Source organism: Pocillopora damicornis, chromosome 8 (assembly GCF_964200805.1).
Source record: "Pocillopora damicornis chromosome 8, jaPocDami1.2, whole genome shotgun sequence".
Classification (NCBI taxonomy): Eukaryota; Metazoa; Cnidaria; class Anthozoa; order Scleractinia; family Pocilloporidae; genus Pocillopora; species Pocillopora damicornis.
Window position 1 is genome coordinate 3,142,501 of NC_142677.1, and position 18,688 is coordinate 3,161,188.

General features: G+C 37.5%; 2 protein-coding genes across 2 annotated transcripts in view; both read left to right on the forward strand.

Moving 5' to 3' along the window:
* Nucleotides 1-1,077, forward strand: part of LOC113680486 (GRB10-interacting GYF protein 2) — an 18,831-nt gene extending 17,754 nt beyond the window's left edge. The window contains exons 26-27 of the mRNA XM_089180060.1: nt 22-147; nt 623-1,077. Coding sequence (XP_089036186.1) covers nt 22-147; nt 623-853 — 357 coding nt within the window. The 3' untranslated portion in view covers nt 854-1,077. The remainder of the gene's footprint in view (nt 1-21; nt 148-622) is intronic.
* Nucleotides 1,078-3,914: 2,837 nt separating this feature from the next.
* On the forward strand, nt 3,915-17,533 carry LOC113680477 (protein dispatched homolog 3). The gene is made up of 12 exons (XM_089180059.1): nt 3,915-5,207; nt 7,342-7,774; nt 9,000-9,192; nt 9,948-10,755; nt 11,197-11,240; nt 11,371-11,412; nt 11,529-11,564; nt 11,679-11,866; nt 12,535-12,861; nt 13,659-13,932; nt 14,425-14,597; nt 15,158-17,533. Exons 1-12 carry the CDS (start codon nt 4,150-4,152, stop codon nt 15,512-15,514), a joined length of 3,933 nt encoding a protein of 1,310 aa, XP_089036185.1. The 5' UTR covers nt 3,915-4,149; the 3' UTR covers nt 15,515-17,533.
* Nucleotides 17,534-18,688: the final 1,155 nt, after the last annotated feature.

Below are 18,688 nucleotides of genomic sequence, written 5' to 3' on the forward strand. Positions count from 1 at the left end.
TTGGTTTCTAATTTCTCTTAGGTTTACGACTACGTCAAGTCTTACTTAGGAGACAATCGCGAAACGAGAGATTTTGCTCGCGAGTTCATCGAAAGACGGAAGAAACAAAAGGACAAAATTCCTGCTTCTCTTCCACCGTTTTCTCAAGTAAGTGTAACCAATTTCGCGTCGTAAAACATCAAGTAAGTGTTGAATGGCGCGTAAAGAGCCTTAAGAGCGGATGACCGAAGGGAGAATGTGACTCTTTCTGGCGCCCTATTATAACAACAAATCAACTGTAAGCCTTTTTTTTAGTTTGTATAACGAAAGAAAACAGAAAATGATCTGCACTTTGCTTCAAAGAAAGCAATCTGCCTTCTGGCTGCCTTGCGCGACTCCTACACGTGTGTGGTTAAGTTCCGTAATAACTAACGAGAAGTGTTGGAAAGATATGTAACTAGAGGCCTGTTTCTCGGAAGTCCTTCTGCCTACTGCTCCGGAAAAGCGGGAGTTGATAAAACCAGGTTGTCTTGTAATACCACTTACTGACGCAGCACAACTTTAGAAATTTACGCGCTGTATTCATTTGAAGTTTAGTGAAGGCCAAACTGCAAAGAGGTTTTTGTTTGGTTATTCCGTTTAGGCAAGTGTGTGGGGTGCACCTGTTCCTCGGGGACCATCTGCAGCCAGGCCCACGAATATGACCCAATCAGGCGCCTTCCTATCGGGTCCACCTCAAGAGGATCCTCAGGAAGCAATGAATAAGAAGAAAAGAAAGAAAAAGATGCAGAAAGTGGACCCGAGCATTTTGGGATTCAGCGTGAATGCGGCGGATCGAGTGAACATGGGAGAAATACAGACTGTCGAAGACTAGCAATGAGACCTTTAAACAAATGCAAAGGTGGCGACAAAGCTTCGCCTTGGCCTTTTTCGAAACAGAAAAAAAAAGAAACAAATTGTTTTATATGTTAGACCAAATATCGAGTAGCGAATTTTTAATCGGCGACCGCGTGGAGCGGTGGAGAAATGTGGACTGTACAAACTGTAAATGGCGAACAAAAGCTCAAGCCCTAATATAGCTGAAAATATTTTCTTTGAGTTCGTTGTGATTTGGAATAACTTAACTGAATAACTGGTTTCCCTTTTCTTGACCATACACCAATTCTATGTTCACCTTCAAGACGCGATCTACCAGTGTTGTTCTAATATGGTGAGTGATCTGCCAATGGGGTTCTGATATGGTGAGCAATCTGGCAATGTTGTTCCAATATGGTATACATAGAAGCAAGTTTTCATTTTAGTGTTTGTTAAACCCAAATGAAAACTGCTATACGTTAGAAATCATTCGCGGATTTAGGTGGTAGTGTGTGGATCGTTGAGACTGAATGATGCCTAGTCGAGATCAGCTTAGCTCAATTATGGGAATAATGCTTCGTGACAGTGAATGATACCCAATGAAGCGTATGATGACGTGGATTGACGGGTAATGACGGTGGTTGATGCCTACTAATGAGCAGTTAAATGTCGTGACGATGGGTGATGCCTAGAAACGGGCAACAATGCCAGATGATAGCCCGCATGTTGGTCCTTACATCCATGAGATGCTACCTCGAAAATAGCACGTTCCCAAATTCTATGGACACCCTTTTCTTCGACACCCCCCCCCTCCCCCTGTGAAAAAACTCTGCATACACCTGCGCAATCGCAAACTGCCCTCAAGCCTGTCATCATCAAAGGATCGTAAAAACTTGTTTCTCTGTTTCAGCGTGCCGGCTGTTTTACAAGCGAAATGCTGCTTCCAAATTATTATTTTCTCCTTTGCCATGTGCGAGTTTTTGTACCACCTCCCTGTGAAAACTCTGCTTATAACTGCGTAATCGCAAATTGCCCTCCTGTGGGGAGAAGTGTGGCGGCTTCACTTAATATTTTGTGAAAGAAATTATCATGACCCTGGTTTCTAGGCTTACCCCCCTGTATAACCATCATAAATCGACAAGGACCCCCTACCGAACATTTGTCATAATTGTTTTTCCCTTAACAGCAGATGGTTAATGTTTGTCTACCACAGAAGTCATTTGAAATACCTTTTACGTAGAACGTTTCTAACGTTTTCAAGTTCTCTTTTATTCCTTTTTGATAAAGCGAAGGAAAAATGTAAAAACAAAGGGGAAACAGTCCTTTTACCACAGCTGGAACTAAAACAACACCTAGTCGGAGAAAGATCTTTAGCGATAAGTTGACGCCGCTAATCGACGTACGTAACAACCATTTCACGCGTTAACTGGGCATCGCGGAGTACAAGAAATGAACTCGCTCGAAAATTGGGTCACACTCTTTACACAATCTTGCGCTCACACTGTGAGAGAGCACAAGGAGTCCTTCACGAATGATTTCGATGTGTTTTGCAAAAGACGCAAGGAAAATGGCTTTTAAATCAATGAACTGAACTTTCCGTCCCTTGGGAAGACCTAAAGGATCTCAGAGAGCGTTTCCGGTTCTCAGCTTGCATATTTCCCGTTCGCTTTTTTCGTAATCATCTCGTAAAATGTTCCTATCCGGTTTGCATTTAAGTCAAGGTCATAAAGAAGCTTCGGTGAACAAAAACAGGGTTGACCGCGGACGGTCTCTATAGTTACCACCAACCGTGGCGGTTGACGGCGCCGGCGCTTCTTCGCGCCTAAGGATTTTTTTAAGTCGGATTAACCCTCACGCCCTCGCATCAGTATACATTTTCTTCATACTGTTCTCTATACATTTCCTAGAGGGCTAGCAAGGAGAATTTGTCTAACAATCAAGAGCTTCTTTAGTCGGTGATCATTTTCTTTATTCTCGTGACCTTAAATGTTGAATTCAGGGATATCAGTGTAGGGAGAAATTAGATGCCAGTCACTATTAGGGTCAAGGGGTTGTAGCCAGTGTTCTTCCGCTAAATGAGACGTGACTAAGAATCTTTTTTTTCAGCAGTGGAGGAAGTTCTCAGCGTAACTAGGAGACTGAACAGACGACTACAACTCGTAGTTGAAGGAATTGAAATGATTTAATCACAGCAAAGGAAACTGACGTCTTCATGAGACTTTAGAAGCCTAACCAGTCCTTTCTCAGATTTCAATTTTAGTTTAATGAAATTAAAGCCTTTTAATTTTGTTTGACCAGCTTGCATATTTTTAAAATCTTCGAAGCAGTTTACTCTCTTTGTTTTCTATTTAAAGAGTCTCGGCTATAAATAATATTTAAAAAAATAAAAAAAAAAGCAAAACAAAACAAAACAATGTTAATTCACTGGCAATGAATTTATGTTGCTAACATTGCACTGTTTCGGGTTACTTAAATGAAAAATTCTAACATCTTTTAATTTTCAGAGTAATCTCATCGTTGCTAGGCTGAGAGAAATTTAAGATTTACCAAGTGTCCGCGCATTCCTGATATCTATTCTTGCGGTTTTAATGGACGCACCCTGTCATTCAAAGGCTGTATTTTTACAGTATCTCATTTTGGGAATCTGTACATTTAAAAAGTACAAATAACATTAATAAATACCTTCATTTTTGTTTCAATATTCATCAAATAAATTTCAAGGACTGCAAAAGGAGATTTTGACTCTTCCCCGGATAACCACGCCAAAATCCAGCCTACGTCTTTCCTCTCGTCAACAATGATTAAGAGAAAACTTCAAAGAGCCTTTTGTTGGCCGATTGACATAGCTGCGTTTCGTGCTTCCGTGCCAGATGCTGTAAATCGTTTTTCACCAAACAGAAGCGATGTTGATTCGCACTTGAATTAATATTGTATTAAACATCCATTTTCTTTGTCATGTAAGACAATAACTCGTATTTTTAGCAAAATTCCGTAGGTAGAGAGAAGATTTATTCCCTCTCAGTGAAATTTGACCCTTACATCATCACGCGAACAAAAACGAAAATAAGTACAAGTCACGTGATGAATTGTTCCTAACAAAAGTCCCGGCTCTAGTCAGATAACCTCTGGCTAAACAAATAGTTTGAGTTTGAGTTCGAGACATCGTGAGAGCGTTCGTGATGTAATATGCTAAACCACCTATTCTGAAGATGAACTGAGAGTCACTAAACACTGAGGCCTATTTATGTTAGCTTTTAGTTGAGTTACGAAGGTTTTCAGGTCAACAGTAGCTAGCGATTTGTGAAACATAGCAACATGAACATGCAAGCTAGACATTCGAGGAAAGACAGCGATGACTTATCAAAGCTCCTCGTTGGGCATGATGACGCGAATCTAGAATTTGGTGGAGGCCAATCCCAGATGGACCCTTCTTTAACAGAGCCTTCCTTGTCTTATCGTCAACCGAAGACTTCATTCACGTCGTTTCGAGCGTTCCTCTCTCGCTGTAACAGTAAAACTTACTGTATTGACAATTTTTTACTCCGGGTTACGAGGGTCTATGTTCATCCAGCTGTTTCTTCGTTGGTTTTGTTCTTCGCAATTTTAATTCCCGTCGTTTTGGCGCTCGTTGTGGTTATTCCTGATTGCAATAACGGTGATTGTTTGGTTATAGACAAATCTATAGAGTCATTCGAAATCCCGGGACATATAAGTTCTGAACGAAATGACATGGTTGAGGTTGCTGGAAGCCATTCCCATACGCAGAAGAAGCTTCCTAATTTGAGACGTAAAAGATTTGCGAGGGCTCTAGACGAAAAACCGACAGAAAAGACTTCTTATCAAACAAAACCGAGATGGAGGTTGGAGTTAGTCTATCTTGCCATAGGGGACGATGACCTGAACATGTTCACTAAAGAAAGACTCGAAACCGTCCATGCAATAGACCAGAGTCTTATGTCGCAGCAGGGATTCAACGACTACTGCTGGAAATGGAAAGAAGCAAGAGCTGACCCTTTTCTAGATGATCACTGTGTCCCTCCAATTTCTCTTATAAATTTCTTTTATCCCTCGCGATCTGAGTTTCTCAAAAAAGAAATATTCGACGGACAGGGAAGGAACGAAGATGGTACTGTAATCAAGAACCTTACAGAAACCAGCATTCAGAACACCTTAAAGCTTCTGCTTACAAAAACATTTACGTATTGGTTTGTCGACGACTCTTTTTCGAAGGATAACTTGAAGAGTCGATTCTTACGAGCAGAAATGAAATTTGGTTCTCCTCTGAAGCCGGATGGCACCAACCGTAAGGAAAGAGATCGGTACGAGAATTTTTTGAAGAGCTACATTGAAGCAATGAAAAAGATGTCAACAGAGTAAGTACAACTATTATGTAATTCATATTTCTACGGCATAGCGATTTTTGTCAGTTTTGCGTGGATCGATCTAGAAATTCCTTTTTTCCTTAGTTACAATCTAAAGCTCTTTGAAGCATGATACTATATTGACATTGCTTGAAGTGATCGGCTCGTAAAGTAGGTTATTCGGTTGGTTATTCGGTTGGTTATTCAGTTGGCGGTTTATTATTTAGATCGCGAGTTTTGTAAACCCTTATGACGCTTTCTGGTTAGAGAATTAAGGTTCTATTCTCAAAAAACATCTTTAGCCTAAAGCTCTCAAACTCTCAAATTTCCTTATTCTACAATATCGTGAAAATGCTTTATCATTATTTATTGTTCAAGCGTGGAAAAATATACCATTTCGTTTGCGAGCAATATTTTTCAGAACTCTTTTGTACAGCAAGCTCGATCCAACACTTGCAGCTGCACGGGTGAAAACTCAGACGCGAATTCCCATCATATCGACTAATTTGGATGCAAATTTCCTATCTTCCTTGTTTGAGTTTTTTCATTAAAATATCCAGCATTAGGAGTAAAATTGAACAATCGTACTCTAATCTGGTGTTTAGTCGATATGCAAATTGCTGTCAACAATAGCAAACAATGTATAAAAACAAATGGTCACGAGTTTCAATTCTTAGAGATGAGAGTCACAGCCTAGCACCTTTTCAGTTTGCTGCAATCTATTCTGGAAGGTTTGTAAGCATTAGTTGTTGATTGTCAACACAGAGGGTGCCTTAGGGAAGATGCTATTGTTAGGACTGGACCTCTTGTCATATGCATCAATTCTTTAAAATCTTATTGGATGATGACACAGAGCAATTAGGATTCAAAAGCAACAAGGAAAGTTTTTGCACAAAATTCAGAATATTAAATGGCAGAGGTGATGCAGGGAGGCTGGCCTTGTTGTTCAAAAGATTTGCACCTCTGAACACAGAAACCACTTGTTGTATGTTAATATATGTTTTCACTTACAATGGCATCACTTTTTATTGCTTGGAATTACCTCCTTTGCTTCAAATGCATTATTTTGCAAACAATTGGTGAATGAAGACAATACCAAATTATCTCAACTAATTCACAAGAATATTTGTCTAGGTAATCACAAGATTTCGAGTGCAATTTGGAATAAATAAACACAAGTAAATTTTAGCAAAGACCAACAAAATTGCATGAGCCCATAGAGTGAGTGCAATTTGTGGTCTTTGAAAAAAATTAGCTAGTGCTTATTTATTCCAAATTGCACAAGCGAAAATCGTGTGATTATGTATTAATAGTATACATGAAAAAATATGAGGTAGCACATCATAATTATGCAGAAGCAAAGCAGTGAAGCAAGTGCAAAAATAACTAAATTCAAACCCTGCAAGTGACATTGTGCATTCGGTCAAAACAAAAAAAATATATAAATGATATTTTCACATCTTTAGACAAAAAATTTCATAGTCTGGCTGAACAGTTCAAGGAATTGTTCAGTCTGGTTTGTTACATCTTTGCACTGAATTAACCCTCTTCTGCACTGAATTACCTGAAAACTGCATTTATCTGAACCAATCAGAACTGAGTAATTTTTTCTTGTATCTTATTAATTTCATAACAGGTGGAATGGAGGGTTACTGATTAGATCTTGGCTTTAGAGTCAACCCTCTCATTTCCTAGATCTCATTAGTAATTCTCCTTACTGTCTGCCTCACGATTCTTTTTGTGTTTAATTCAGAAAATTAAATTGGTATTGGATCAACTAATGATCCTCTAATCAATATTTTTCATTATTCTTATCATTTGTCTGCTTGATTTTGTATTGATATTGTAAGGAGAAATTTTGTCTTGAACACTCATGAAAGTTAAAATGTTAACTATATGACACGGTGATGTACCATATCTTTAGAATATGCTTAAGAAAACTCAGGGAAGAAAAGTGATCCAGAAACTTTTCAATATTTGTCTTTGCCATTACAAAGCATAAAGAGAAAGTATGAATGAAAATTTTCTTTTCAAAGAAATTCAAATAACTAGTTTTCCAAGGAAGATTTTAAGCAGCAAAAATCACAAAACTTTGTAGAGCATACCTCACCTCTTAGAGTTACATTATCTTTGTTTTTGTCAACAGCAAAGTGAGATTGCTCTATGGTGGAACAGATGTCTTTGACTATGAAGTGAATAAGACACTATGGGCAGACATCAAGTTAGCAGTGTTCACCATCGCTTTTGTTGGAATTTTTGTGCTCATTTTCACGCGACTTTCCCTCTTTTTAACTTTTTTCGGAATTATCAGTATTGTAACTCCTCTTTTCGTGGCTTATTTCTTTTTCCGTCATGTGTTTCAAGTCCCAAGTCTTGGCATTCTTAGTGGCATTTCAGCATTCATCATTATCGGTATTGGAGTGGATGATGTCTTTGTCTTTGTCAATACTTTCTGTCAAGCACAGAGTGCAAGAAGTTTGGAATCACGCATGCTGCATACCATATGTACAGCAGGCAAAGCAACCTTCTTCACATCATTTACCACAGCAATGGCTTTTTTCGCCAACTGCTTTTCCAAGGTGGGTTAGAGTTACAGAGAGGGTGAAGGTCTTATTAGCACAGGGGTATCAAAAAGAGCAGGTTACCTGTAGTCTACTATCACCTGTAAGACCTCTTTCCACAGTCAGTGCTTAGCCTGGGAGCAGGCTGTTGTGATTGGGTTTTCTATTATGCAGAGCCATTTATGGAAAAAGTTATTGAAACCACTGTTTGCAGATACCCTCAGGAACCTTAAAAGGATTTGTTTGCTTAGTCACTGGCAATCAGTGGCGCAATTTTTTCATATACGCATTATGGTTTTTTTTCTTTTTTCTGGCAATGGTCGAGGGAAACTGAAAACAAGTCAGTGTTATTTAGGTTCTCTAAAATTCTAAAGAATGATTAGCATGCTCTATGAGATATGTATTACCGTAAAAATCCACAGATAAGCTGTACCTGCAGATAAGCCGCACCTGCAGATAAGCTGCATCTGCAGATAAGCCACACCCGCAGATAAGCCGCACCCTGAATTTAGCAGCTCAAATTTTGGAAAAAAAGTTTTTTGAAAGAAATCAAAAGTAATCCAAAGTCGAGTCTTGAGGAGTCTTCTTCATTCACTGTTCATTGAACATAAACTCCCTATTAACATTGCAATGGAAAATACTTCAAAGTCTTACCCACAATTTTAGTACTTCAATGTGAATATTGTTTCTACCAACTTTGACATATGATTGATCTTTTTCTGGTAATTGTTGATAGGAATTTCTTCATTCAACACAGTTTTTTCATAGATTTTTGCATTACAACAAGAATGTGAGCGGAACATTTGAAGCTTAGTAACCAGGCATTAGATCCGATGTGAAAATGGAAATGTTCCCGCAGATAAGCTGCACCCTCAATTTCTAGCAATGATTTTTGGAGAAAAAGTGCAGCTTATCTGGAGGTTTTTGCAGTACTCCCAACTTTAGGAATCCCACTTTTCACAGATGTTTATAAAAATACAAATTATCAATTTGACTAAGTGAAACAAACTATTATATTTTACAAAAGACATATTTCAAATCAGACACAACTGTCAGCCTTAAGTCAACATATTTTGGTTGCACAATTTGCAACCAATATTCCACTTAAGTTTAATTTTATTCTGGCACTCTGCCAGAGGCTGTGAGGATACCAGCACAATCACATCAAAAGTTGCCCATTTTCGCAAAGAGAGCTGCCTTAACTTGTTCCAAAATACTAACAGTTGCTTTATGTGTCAAACAGATGCCGGCCATCCGTGATTTTGGCTTGTTTATGGGGCTGATAGTGGGCAGCTGTTGGTTTACAGTGTTTTTTACCATTCCCCCAGCTCTCACCCTTTGGCATCGTTACATTTCAAAATGGGAAGTATTGATATATAAAATGATTTTCGGGAAGATGAATTGCGCCTTGGGGAGTGGACGTTCTGATTTGCCAGGTAAGTATTTAGTAATAACTTATGGTTATTCTCAGTACCTCTTGATATATGGGGCTCATTCTTTTGAAAGATGTGGTAACTTATCAGGCCCATAGAGCAGGATTTTGTTTGCTGTGTTTCTTTCATAATCAAGATTTAGACAGATTTGAAATACAAACAATAAAAATATCAGGATGAAAAAACAGGTTGGAGTAATGTTGGTGCAAATACTTTCAAAGAATTCAATAGAACTAAATTTTTTTAACATTATATCAGGCTCATAAAGTTACAGGAAGTTATGAGAAACAGCCCTTGATTAGTGAATTTATTTAGAAATTTAATCTGCTAAGTACTTCCTTGTCAGAAGAATCAGCTCCTGATCAGTCGGAAATAGCAATTCAGTGGTATAACCTTCTGAACCTGCTGAAAATTTGTTGGTGCAAAGACTTTTGAAGAATTATATAACATTTTAACATTAGATCAGGCTTGTAAAGTTACAGGGAGTTTTGAGAAACAGCCCTTGATTAGTGAATTTCCTCGGGAATTTAAGCTGCTAAGTACTTCCTTGTCAAGAGAATCAGCTCTTGATCAGTCAGAAATAGCAATTCAGTGGTATAACCTTTTGAGCCTGCTGAAAATTCCCTGGCTGAATTTGTTTTCTTTACCTAACACCAAATTGTTGTAACTGACTTATAAGGAAATTTGCAGCATGTAGAGGGGAGAATCAACCATTATATCGTGGGAGTTTAAGGGTTAATGATGACATCTATTTGCAGGTGACATTCTGCAGTTTCTGTCAGGAAATGAGAGGAGTTATTCTCAGCAAGCTTCATCATCATCATCAGTGTCGCAAGTGATGGAACTTGCTGATAGATCACTCTCTCAGGAGGACGACACCTCGCTGATCAACTTAGACAGTAGTTCCCCTAACTCACAAAGCCCATCTCCTAGTTCAAGTGACACTGACTTGACCATGTTTGATGATCCCAATGGTACGTTTGATCAACAAGCACCCCTAGTTCACAGGAGGTCTTTTCAATCAAGACAAGGGCTGCCTCATCAAAGTCACAGTAGCAGTTGCTGTCGTTACCGATGTGGGCTACAATCATTTCTGTATTACTGGCTTGCTGTGCCGATACAAAAGTGCCGTTATATTGTTCTAGTTCTTTTTATTTTAATCCTGGGTGTGTCCATTGGTTTTGACTCACAAATCCGACCGTCCACCAAGCCACCAGCGTTCTTCAAGGAAAGCACCAATTTGCAGCAACTTATAGAGCTGAAGTATAACATGAGCAGTGAATCATTAGACACAAATGACATTGCTGCCGATCAGCTTGTGAATGAATTTCAACCGTCAAACGACATCGATAACCCTACACCAACTACAAAAAAGCTCATGGTGACAACTCAGAGTAATTCACCAATATCTGAATCAACCCCAGCACTCAAGACTCCAGACACTTCAGGAGACAAAAAAAAGGGAGATGGTATAGTCAAGCCTCCAAATTCCAATACAACTCCTATACCAAAAGGGAAGACATTGAAACCAACAACAGCAAGTTTGCAGGAAAAAACTAGCTCTAGGTGAGTCAGTATGTAGGCTTGAGGTGAATTACTCCTGTAAGACGTAGTTTCCCTCCTAGCATTCACTTGACTTTTATCCATTTCAACACTTAGAGTGACTAGCATTTAATTTCTCTTTACAATATAACCCCAGAATTTCACATCAATTTCTTGAGAATAAAGGAAATGATCACCAACTAAAGAAACTCTTAATTGTTTGACAAATTCTCCTTGTCAACACCTTAGGAAGTGTACAGAAAACAGTTTGGAGGATATGAAAGCTGATCTTAGGGTGGAAAAGGTTGAATCAAGAAGATCCCTATGCTTAGGCCATCTTGCAATTTTTCTCTGAGCTGGGCATCAGTTGTAGTATTTTAACTTTTAGTTGTTGTAGAGTGTTCCTGCGTCTGGTTCTGTTGGTTTAAGTTTGTCCATTGATATATATAAAATTGCTTCTTGCAGCTCCCCAACCAAAAAACCTGCAGTTCATAGTACGAAAAAACCAAGTGAGTGTTAATTTATCCTTTGTTTGTTCAGTGAGGAGTATCCAGAAAAAATTGACAGTTATATTTTTCAGCCTTTTAACACGTTTCAACTTTGTTGGTAATATTTGATTTTTTGTTATGTACCAATCAGGGACGGAAAGGAAGTTTACACCAACACAAAAGGCAAACAAAGGTAGGAATTTATTTACTACTTTTTATGTTGCTTGCATGGTTAATATTTGAATTGAGTCTTATAAATTGTTCGTCATTTGTCTGTTGTTAAATTTGTTTGTTGTCAATATTTTTCAGACAAACCCCTGACCAAAAAGACAGAGTCAAATGAAGGTATGGATTCTTGCTTTTGACTTCTTTGATGTTAAATTTATTCAAAAATTGTTTGGAGTATTGATTAATCAAGCAGGCAAATAAAATTGATGTCATATTTTTCAAACACATCAGGTGGTTCTGGGAATGACATTCATCCACCAACTGCTATTGGCACACCAATCACACCCCCACTGTGTCCTGGAGGGTGCAAACCAGTCCCGAAACCCATTGTGGCTTCATCAGCGGTCATTTTTGTGATCCTTGGCTTGAGTAAGATTGATCGTAGCATGATCAGGCGAGAGCATGTTATTGAAAAGAAGGTATGGACATACTGATGCTCCACCTGAAAAGTTGTCAGTAATAAAAAGTGCATTTAGTTTAAAATTTATCTTTCCATGATGTTGAATGAAAGGCATAATTTTTATTGAACAATTTTGGACAGATGATTTTCTGTAAATTTGAGTATGTGTATTTTTGGACATTACCGGTAATTATTTAGTTATAGTCACCTCAGGGACTGAAATGTTTGTTGGTAAGCCCCTATCTTAAAGACAAAAGTATTAATTATTTACTAGGTTAGTGACAATTTCTACAAAGCTTTTAGATATTGAATTACAGACAAGACTGGTAACTTTGTGGTTCAATTGTCCCAAGTGCTCCAAGAAGGTCACACAAACCTTTGAGCAAATTCTAATTGTGGAATAACTTTTCCCTGTTAAATTATGTATTCAGTCATTCATGTCAAACCAGGTGCCAGGTTTGGATGGCTTGTGGCTCTTACTGACAGCTCTACTTTATACCCCAATGAATTCTCCAGCAAATTTTCATACAGACATGAATGTTTTATCATTTACTTTATTCTGTTACTAAAACATTTCATCATGAAAACTCTAACAGTGTAGAGTTTATTATGACAAATCAAATTAATGCAGAGACATATTTCATTTTTTCTTGAAAATAATGCATAAATATTCATTTTCTCTTGTAGGGGGAAGTTATTCCAGACTTTAGTTTCACAAAGTTGGTTTCAGAAAGATCCAAATTTGTCAGCGCTGCGTGCCGCCTGTGCAAAATGATAAGCAACAATCATGAGCTTGTTAGAGAAGGAGGAGCAGATTGCTTCCCCAGCTGGATGTGGGATTTCTTCCTGGATGATATCAGCATTAATGGTCATTCATCTGTTTTTTACAAAGACTGTTTTAACTTAACTAAACCAACTTTTAGCTCAGGGTCTTCTCAGGCAAAGATGTACTATATGGATATTAAGAATCCTTATGGAAATAAGACATACTGGATGAAAATGGCTTTTGAATCGGTAAGTTGTGATGTGAGTTAAAAGAGGATTGAAGGTCAGAAGGGCCAACCTTGAAAAACTTATCCCAGTTTTAATGGCATGAAGCAATGGAAGAGTATTGTAAACTCCCCTTGAAAGGTAGGCTAGTCTGTAAAGGGGTAACCCCACCACATTTTGTAAGGCCTTCTTGATTTAATTCCTGGCCCACGGAACCCCAAGTCCATGGGTAGAATCTTGAAGCCAGTGAGTGCTTCTTCTTAAGGCTTCAAGTACTCAAACCAAAATTATATGAAAAGCTGATGGAATCCTAAGCACATTATGTATGAGGACAGATGTACAGATGATGTCACCATTGACATTTAAAGAACAAACAAGGCTCCCTTTTTGTTCTTTTGTGCATTGATTATGTTGAAGTTTACACAGTGTTTTGTGATGTGGAAGGTCTGGGTACAAGACTAAGCTACTGTCTCTATGTGTTGTCATTATTTTGTTTTCAGTTTTGCATTTGATTTAGACAGGTAATGGTATCGTCTGTTGGAGTAGCCTGTTGGATCCTGAAGGGGTCTGGGGGAGTGTGCTAGCTGCCTCTTATCTCATCCCCAGATCCTTCAGTGTAACTGTAACTGAAAATACAACCACTTGGCTGTGGAAGGTCTGGGTACAAGACTAAGCTACTGTCTCTATCTGTTGTCATTATCTTGTTTTCAGTCCTGCAGACTACAATCATGGTGGCCGTGTTGAGAGTGTCTGTTTAGTTACCTTCCTAATTTAAAAAAATGTTATTATTTTCTAATGGCTGCATTTCATTTTTTCTTCAGAAAATTTTCAAAGGCAAGTCATCGCATGAAAAAGTTGAAGATTTTGAGAAATGGGACAGCTTTTTGAAAGACATTATCAGTTCTCCATCATTTCCTGAGGGATTCAAGTCAATTTTCCAAACAAATCAAGAATGGGTGAATGTGTTCATTGAAGTTGTGGCTGTCAACAGTGCAATCTATGGCACAGTGTTTTCACTTATGTTATGTGTTTTCTCTGTGGCTGTGTTCACAGCCAACGCTTGTTTGACCTTTATTGTAATGGTCACCATAGTAGGTATGTATGTCATCAACTTGTTGGTATCAAATTTGGTCTTTGATTTACATCACAGGCAATGATTTGGGGCTGTGTGTGAGTTTTTTGGTTGGGAATTAGTTCACCCAACCTCAGTCCCAAACTCTAAAATTCAGTCCTTCACATTGCCTTCCACACAGTTTTAAACATACATACATTCATTTTGAACTTACAGATGTATTGTACTCCTCCCAAAGGGGCTTTCTCAATTAAAGGTACCATATTGTTCAGTTAGAATATACATACACACTTCTAGATGTCAAATAAGAAATTAAATTCTCTCTAAAAAGTTGAAATCAATTTTCTCTTTAAAAGCAGCAATTGAAGTCTGTCAGTGCATGATTTGACTTGAGTGATAGCTGGATGGAATTTCAAAGTCCTAAAATAGAAGAGTTGTTTGCTTGTGGCAGTTCTGTACAGGGAAGTCTGAAGGATCTCACACAAAGACTTCTTTGATGGCTTTCTTTCTGACAGGTGTCCTGACCACAGTTGTGGGAATTTTTTACCTGCTTTCATGGCATCTTGGAGCAGTGGAAGCAATTTCTTTATCTATTTTGGTTGGCACATCGGTTGATTATTGCGTTCATTTGGTAGAGGGTTACATTATGGCTGGAAACTGTATACCACAGAATCTCAGCTCTTCTAAGGTTTGTGTGAAGTAAACAGACATTAAAGAAAAATGCTCTTTGTCTTCTCACGTGTGTGGGACAAAGAAAAAAAATCTGAGTCCCCATGAGGAATCGAACCTCAGACCTTGGATTTCCCACTCTGATGCTCTACCACTGAGCCACAGAGACTCCACGGTGAGAGAGGTCTATTACAAAGTTCATATGACACACATCCTGCATACTGCTAGGATCAGCAATGTTGATAGTGTCATGTTTATAAATAGAATAGAGAGAGATGGCAAACAGATGTTATTGAAACTTTTTATGTCCAAGATCTTGTAGAGATGTTGTGAACTAATAGTTGGTGCACTGGACTTTGGGTCCAGAAGTCCTGGCTGGCTTACTTGGTAGTATTCTTGGCCGAAGTACTGTGATAGGACTTTTTTTTATTTTGAGTATCTCTGGCCTGTGTTCATGTTTTGGATGTTTAAATTTTTTTTGGAGAATTTATTCAAGGATATGTTCTTGACCTATTAATATACAGGATGAGCCTTTGTTAGTGGGTGTTTTTAAAAGTATTTTTTATTCTCTTGTGACAGGAAATACGTGGCTGGAGAACACGAGCTGCTGTGTCGCATATTGGCACAGCCATCCTCAGCTCTGCCATTACAACAGTGGTGGCATCAATACCTCTGTGTATGACAGTGATTCAGCTCTTTGCCAAGTTTGGCCAGATTTTAGCCATCAACACTGCTGTATCAATTTTCTTTACCCTCACAATATGTGTAGCTTTGTTGTGTATTATGGCTCCGGTGAAATTCCGAGCCTCCCTCATAACTTCAGCTAAAGCTCTTGTTGTAGTAGTTGTCGTATGTGGTCTTGGTACCCTGGTGTTGTACTCAGTTACGTTGAAGGTCAACATCCCTGGGCCATCAGGAGAACCTATACACTTCTGACGACATCCTCAAAAATCAACAAACAGTGTCTGAGCTTCTTAGCATGTAAACATAGTCTAGTTCAGTTAAGTGCTAATAGAATTGGGTTTTAAAATAGGTATGATTAAAAGGCTTGTAGAACTGAATTAGTCATTTTTGCAATTTTGCAAATTAAAAGGAACTTGTTATAGACATGCAGCTAATTTTGAAAGATGATGTTTTTGTGCCTATTAGATGCAATTTTGCCGTTGTGTTAAACTAAATTAAAAATGTTATTACTTTGTACAGAAAAAAACAGTGGTCTGGATTTTTTTCAAAAACATAACAATACAAAACTGCAAAATAGAAATTCTCTAATATTAAGCTATTTTTTATCTTATTGAGCACCTACAAAAAGAGACAAACTTTTTAGGCATTCTGGCAAAGAGCTCTCAATAAGTAAGAACATGTGTAGAATTGTACTGAATCAAAGCAGCACTTTGAAAATTATTTGTAAAACCACTTGTGCACATACAGTTGGACTCCAGGCTATTTTGTGTTGTGGGAAATCTTTCCTAAAGGAAGGGTTTTGTTTCACAGACATTTGGCTCTGAAATTCTTATGTTCTAATATGAATTGCACAAAGCAAGTTGTGTCCAGAGCTATTGTAAAGATTTATTGATAGGTAAGTTTTGTAAGTAATTAAGTATTGTTACTTGTTTTTAAAGTAAGGGAACTGTGTTGTGTTGTTGAATGTATGAGGTATCTTTCAAATGTAAATTAAGTTAAAAAATGATTTAAGGACTAAAATTTAATTATGATGATATATTAAGGGTTAGAAATTTTATGTGCAACATCATGCCTAATTCTGAATAACTCTTGGAGTTAGTGATTGCTTGAAAGAAATGCAGATGGATTTAGTTAGTGTACAAGGTGTTTTTTTCCTTTTTGCTTTTCGTTCCTTGAATGCATCTAAGAATGAATCTTGAATGCATGTCTTCAAACTTAAACGCATGACTTCTTCCCTGTACTTCCGTGCTTATTCAATCTGTAAATAGTATTGTGTTAGTTAGAATCATTTTACCTTCAATTTTGTGTCAATTATGTGTCAATTTTGTACTGGCCTCCATTTAAAGTTTTCATAATTTTTTTACATTGACCAGCATTTGGTACTCATTCAGTGTCAAGATTGTAACACTTAGCTGTTGATTTGTTATGGTAGCTCTGACTGAGTGGAGTACAATTCAGATAATAATTGGGCAAGTGATATCAAATTTGGCCAGCTTCATAGTGTGAGGTTGATTTGAAATTACAAGCACAATTACGTCTAAATTGTATGACACAAAGTGCGATTAGTGATTAATTGTGTCAATGACAAAATGTGAGAAAGTTGGTAATGAAAAATTTAATCTAATGCCAAAAATGCTCATCAGAATCAGAGGAATACATATTCGAATGGTAGTCATTGGATCATTTTTGTTTTTGTTCATGTATGTTTTCAATGTGAATCTGTCAACCTGTTTACTTTTGAAGTTTCCCTCATTTGATGGGCTAGCCTTGGCTAGGTTATGTAGTTTTTTTTTTATTGGTTAATGGCTGAAAGTGCATAATTTTCTTTGACTCAGCCTGTCTAACTACAAGTGTTTGTAATCAGACAGGTGAAATTTGACTTGAAACAGCCTATTAGGTCATAAATAAAGGCTGTTAAGAACCACTCACATTCAAGCATTTTGTTTTTGACACAACTTGATAATTTGGTTTAAAACTGTATGGGAAGTGTCCCCACTGTCAGTGGTACCAATTTTAGATTCCCTGTGGTTATCAAGTTAAGAATATTTAAATGTAAGAATCTGTGCAGACTTATAGTTTCCAATTATAATTATCATGGTAACCTTTCTTTTTTCTCTTTTTTAATTGAAAAACAATGTCATGTGGAAAGACATCAAAGTACAACTCCACTGTTTGGATTGTTAGAATTAGTCTGTCATTTTATATATTTTTTTTAAATGCTAAGGATTTCTCAGCAAGCATTACTCAAATTAAAAGTACATATACAGCTCAGCTTTACTGTAAAGTTGTTTTTAAGGTAGTCTGAATCTAAAACTGGCACAAGTAGTTTCCAGAACTTGTCCTTCGTTATATTAAGGACCCTACAATAAGGCCACGCCCTCTGTAATGAGCCCCTTTCTGACAACCCCACTTTCTAAAATACACTACCCTTTATTTATTCCATTTCTCTTGTAAGCCCCCTTCTTAAAATGTCTTCCTGTCTTATTTAATCTTCTCCTTTCTTCTCTCTGGTTCAATGTCCATTAACTGTCATGACTATTTCATTTGCACCACAAGAGGATGTACAACACAACTTTGACCCAAATGATTTTAAAATTAAGGCTGAGCAAAGACAAAACTATGTAGCATATTCTTCCCATGAGCTGTGATTACATGGAACAAACTTGCTAAGAACCTCTAGAACTGCCAATCTTGCCAAATTTTTTATTAATTACAAAGGCCCTTTATCATTATATTTACCACCTTGATCTAGCTCATTGAGATTTTTTTCCATTTGCCCATTTACTCACAATTTTTACTGTTTTTGCATGGTTCCTATTATAATATAGGGAGGCAGTTGTTCAATAGGACCTTTTCCTGTTACTGCCCCCTGTCAAACCTTTTTTTTAAACAATAGAGAAGTGATCCTTGCAGTTATGAATACTACTTAACTGGTAGTGAAAATAAGGCCATAAAAAAAAGTCGGGCCCATGCAGGATTTGAACCCATGACCTCTGTGATACTGGTGCAGCACTCTACCAACTGAGCTAACAAGCTAACTGGGAGTTAGTCATTATGTAGGTTATAAATAAACCCTCCAAATGGTGAATTCATGACTAAATATATGAGTATCACATATGTGAACTGTGGTTGAAGAAACAAAAATAGAAGCAATCCTTGCAGTTATGAATAATACTCAACTAGTAGTGAAATTAAGGCCTGAAAAAAATTCAGGTCCCTATGAAATTTGAACCTATGACCTCTGAAATACTGATGCTACTGTATTCTTTTTTTTTTTTTTTTTTTTATTTGTACATTTTTGTGACAAATAATTGATAAACCCCCAATCAAAAGCATTGCTACTTCACCTAAATGGTTCACCAGTCCAGCAACAAGTTTCCCCTGCATTTTGTCAGTTTTCTCTGACAGTTTTTGGCCATTTAAAAA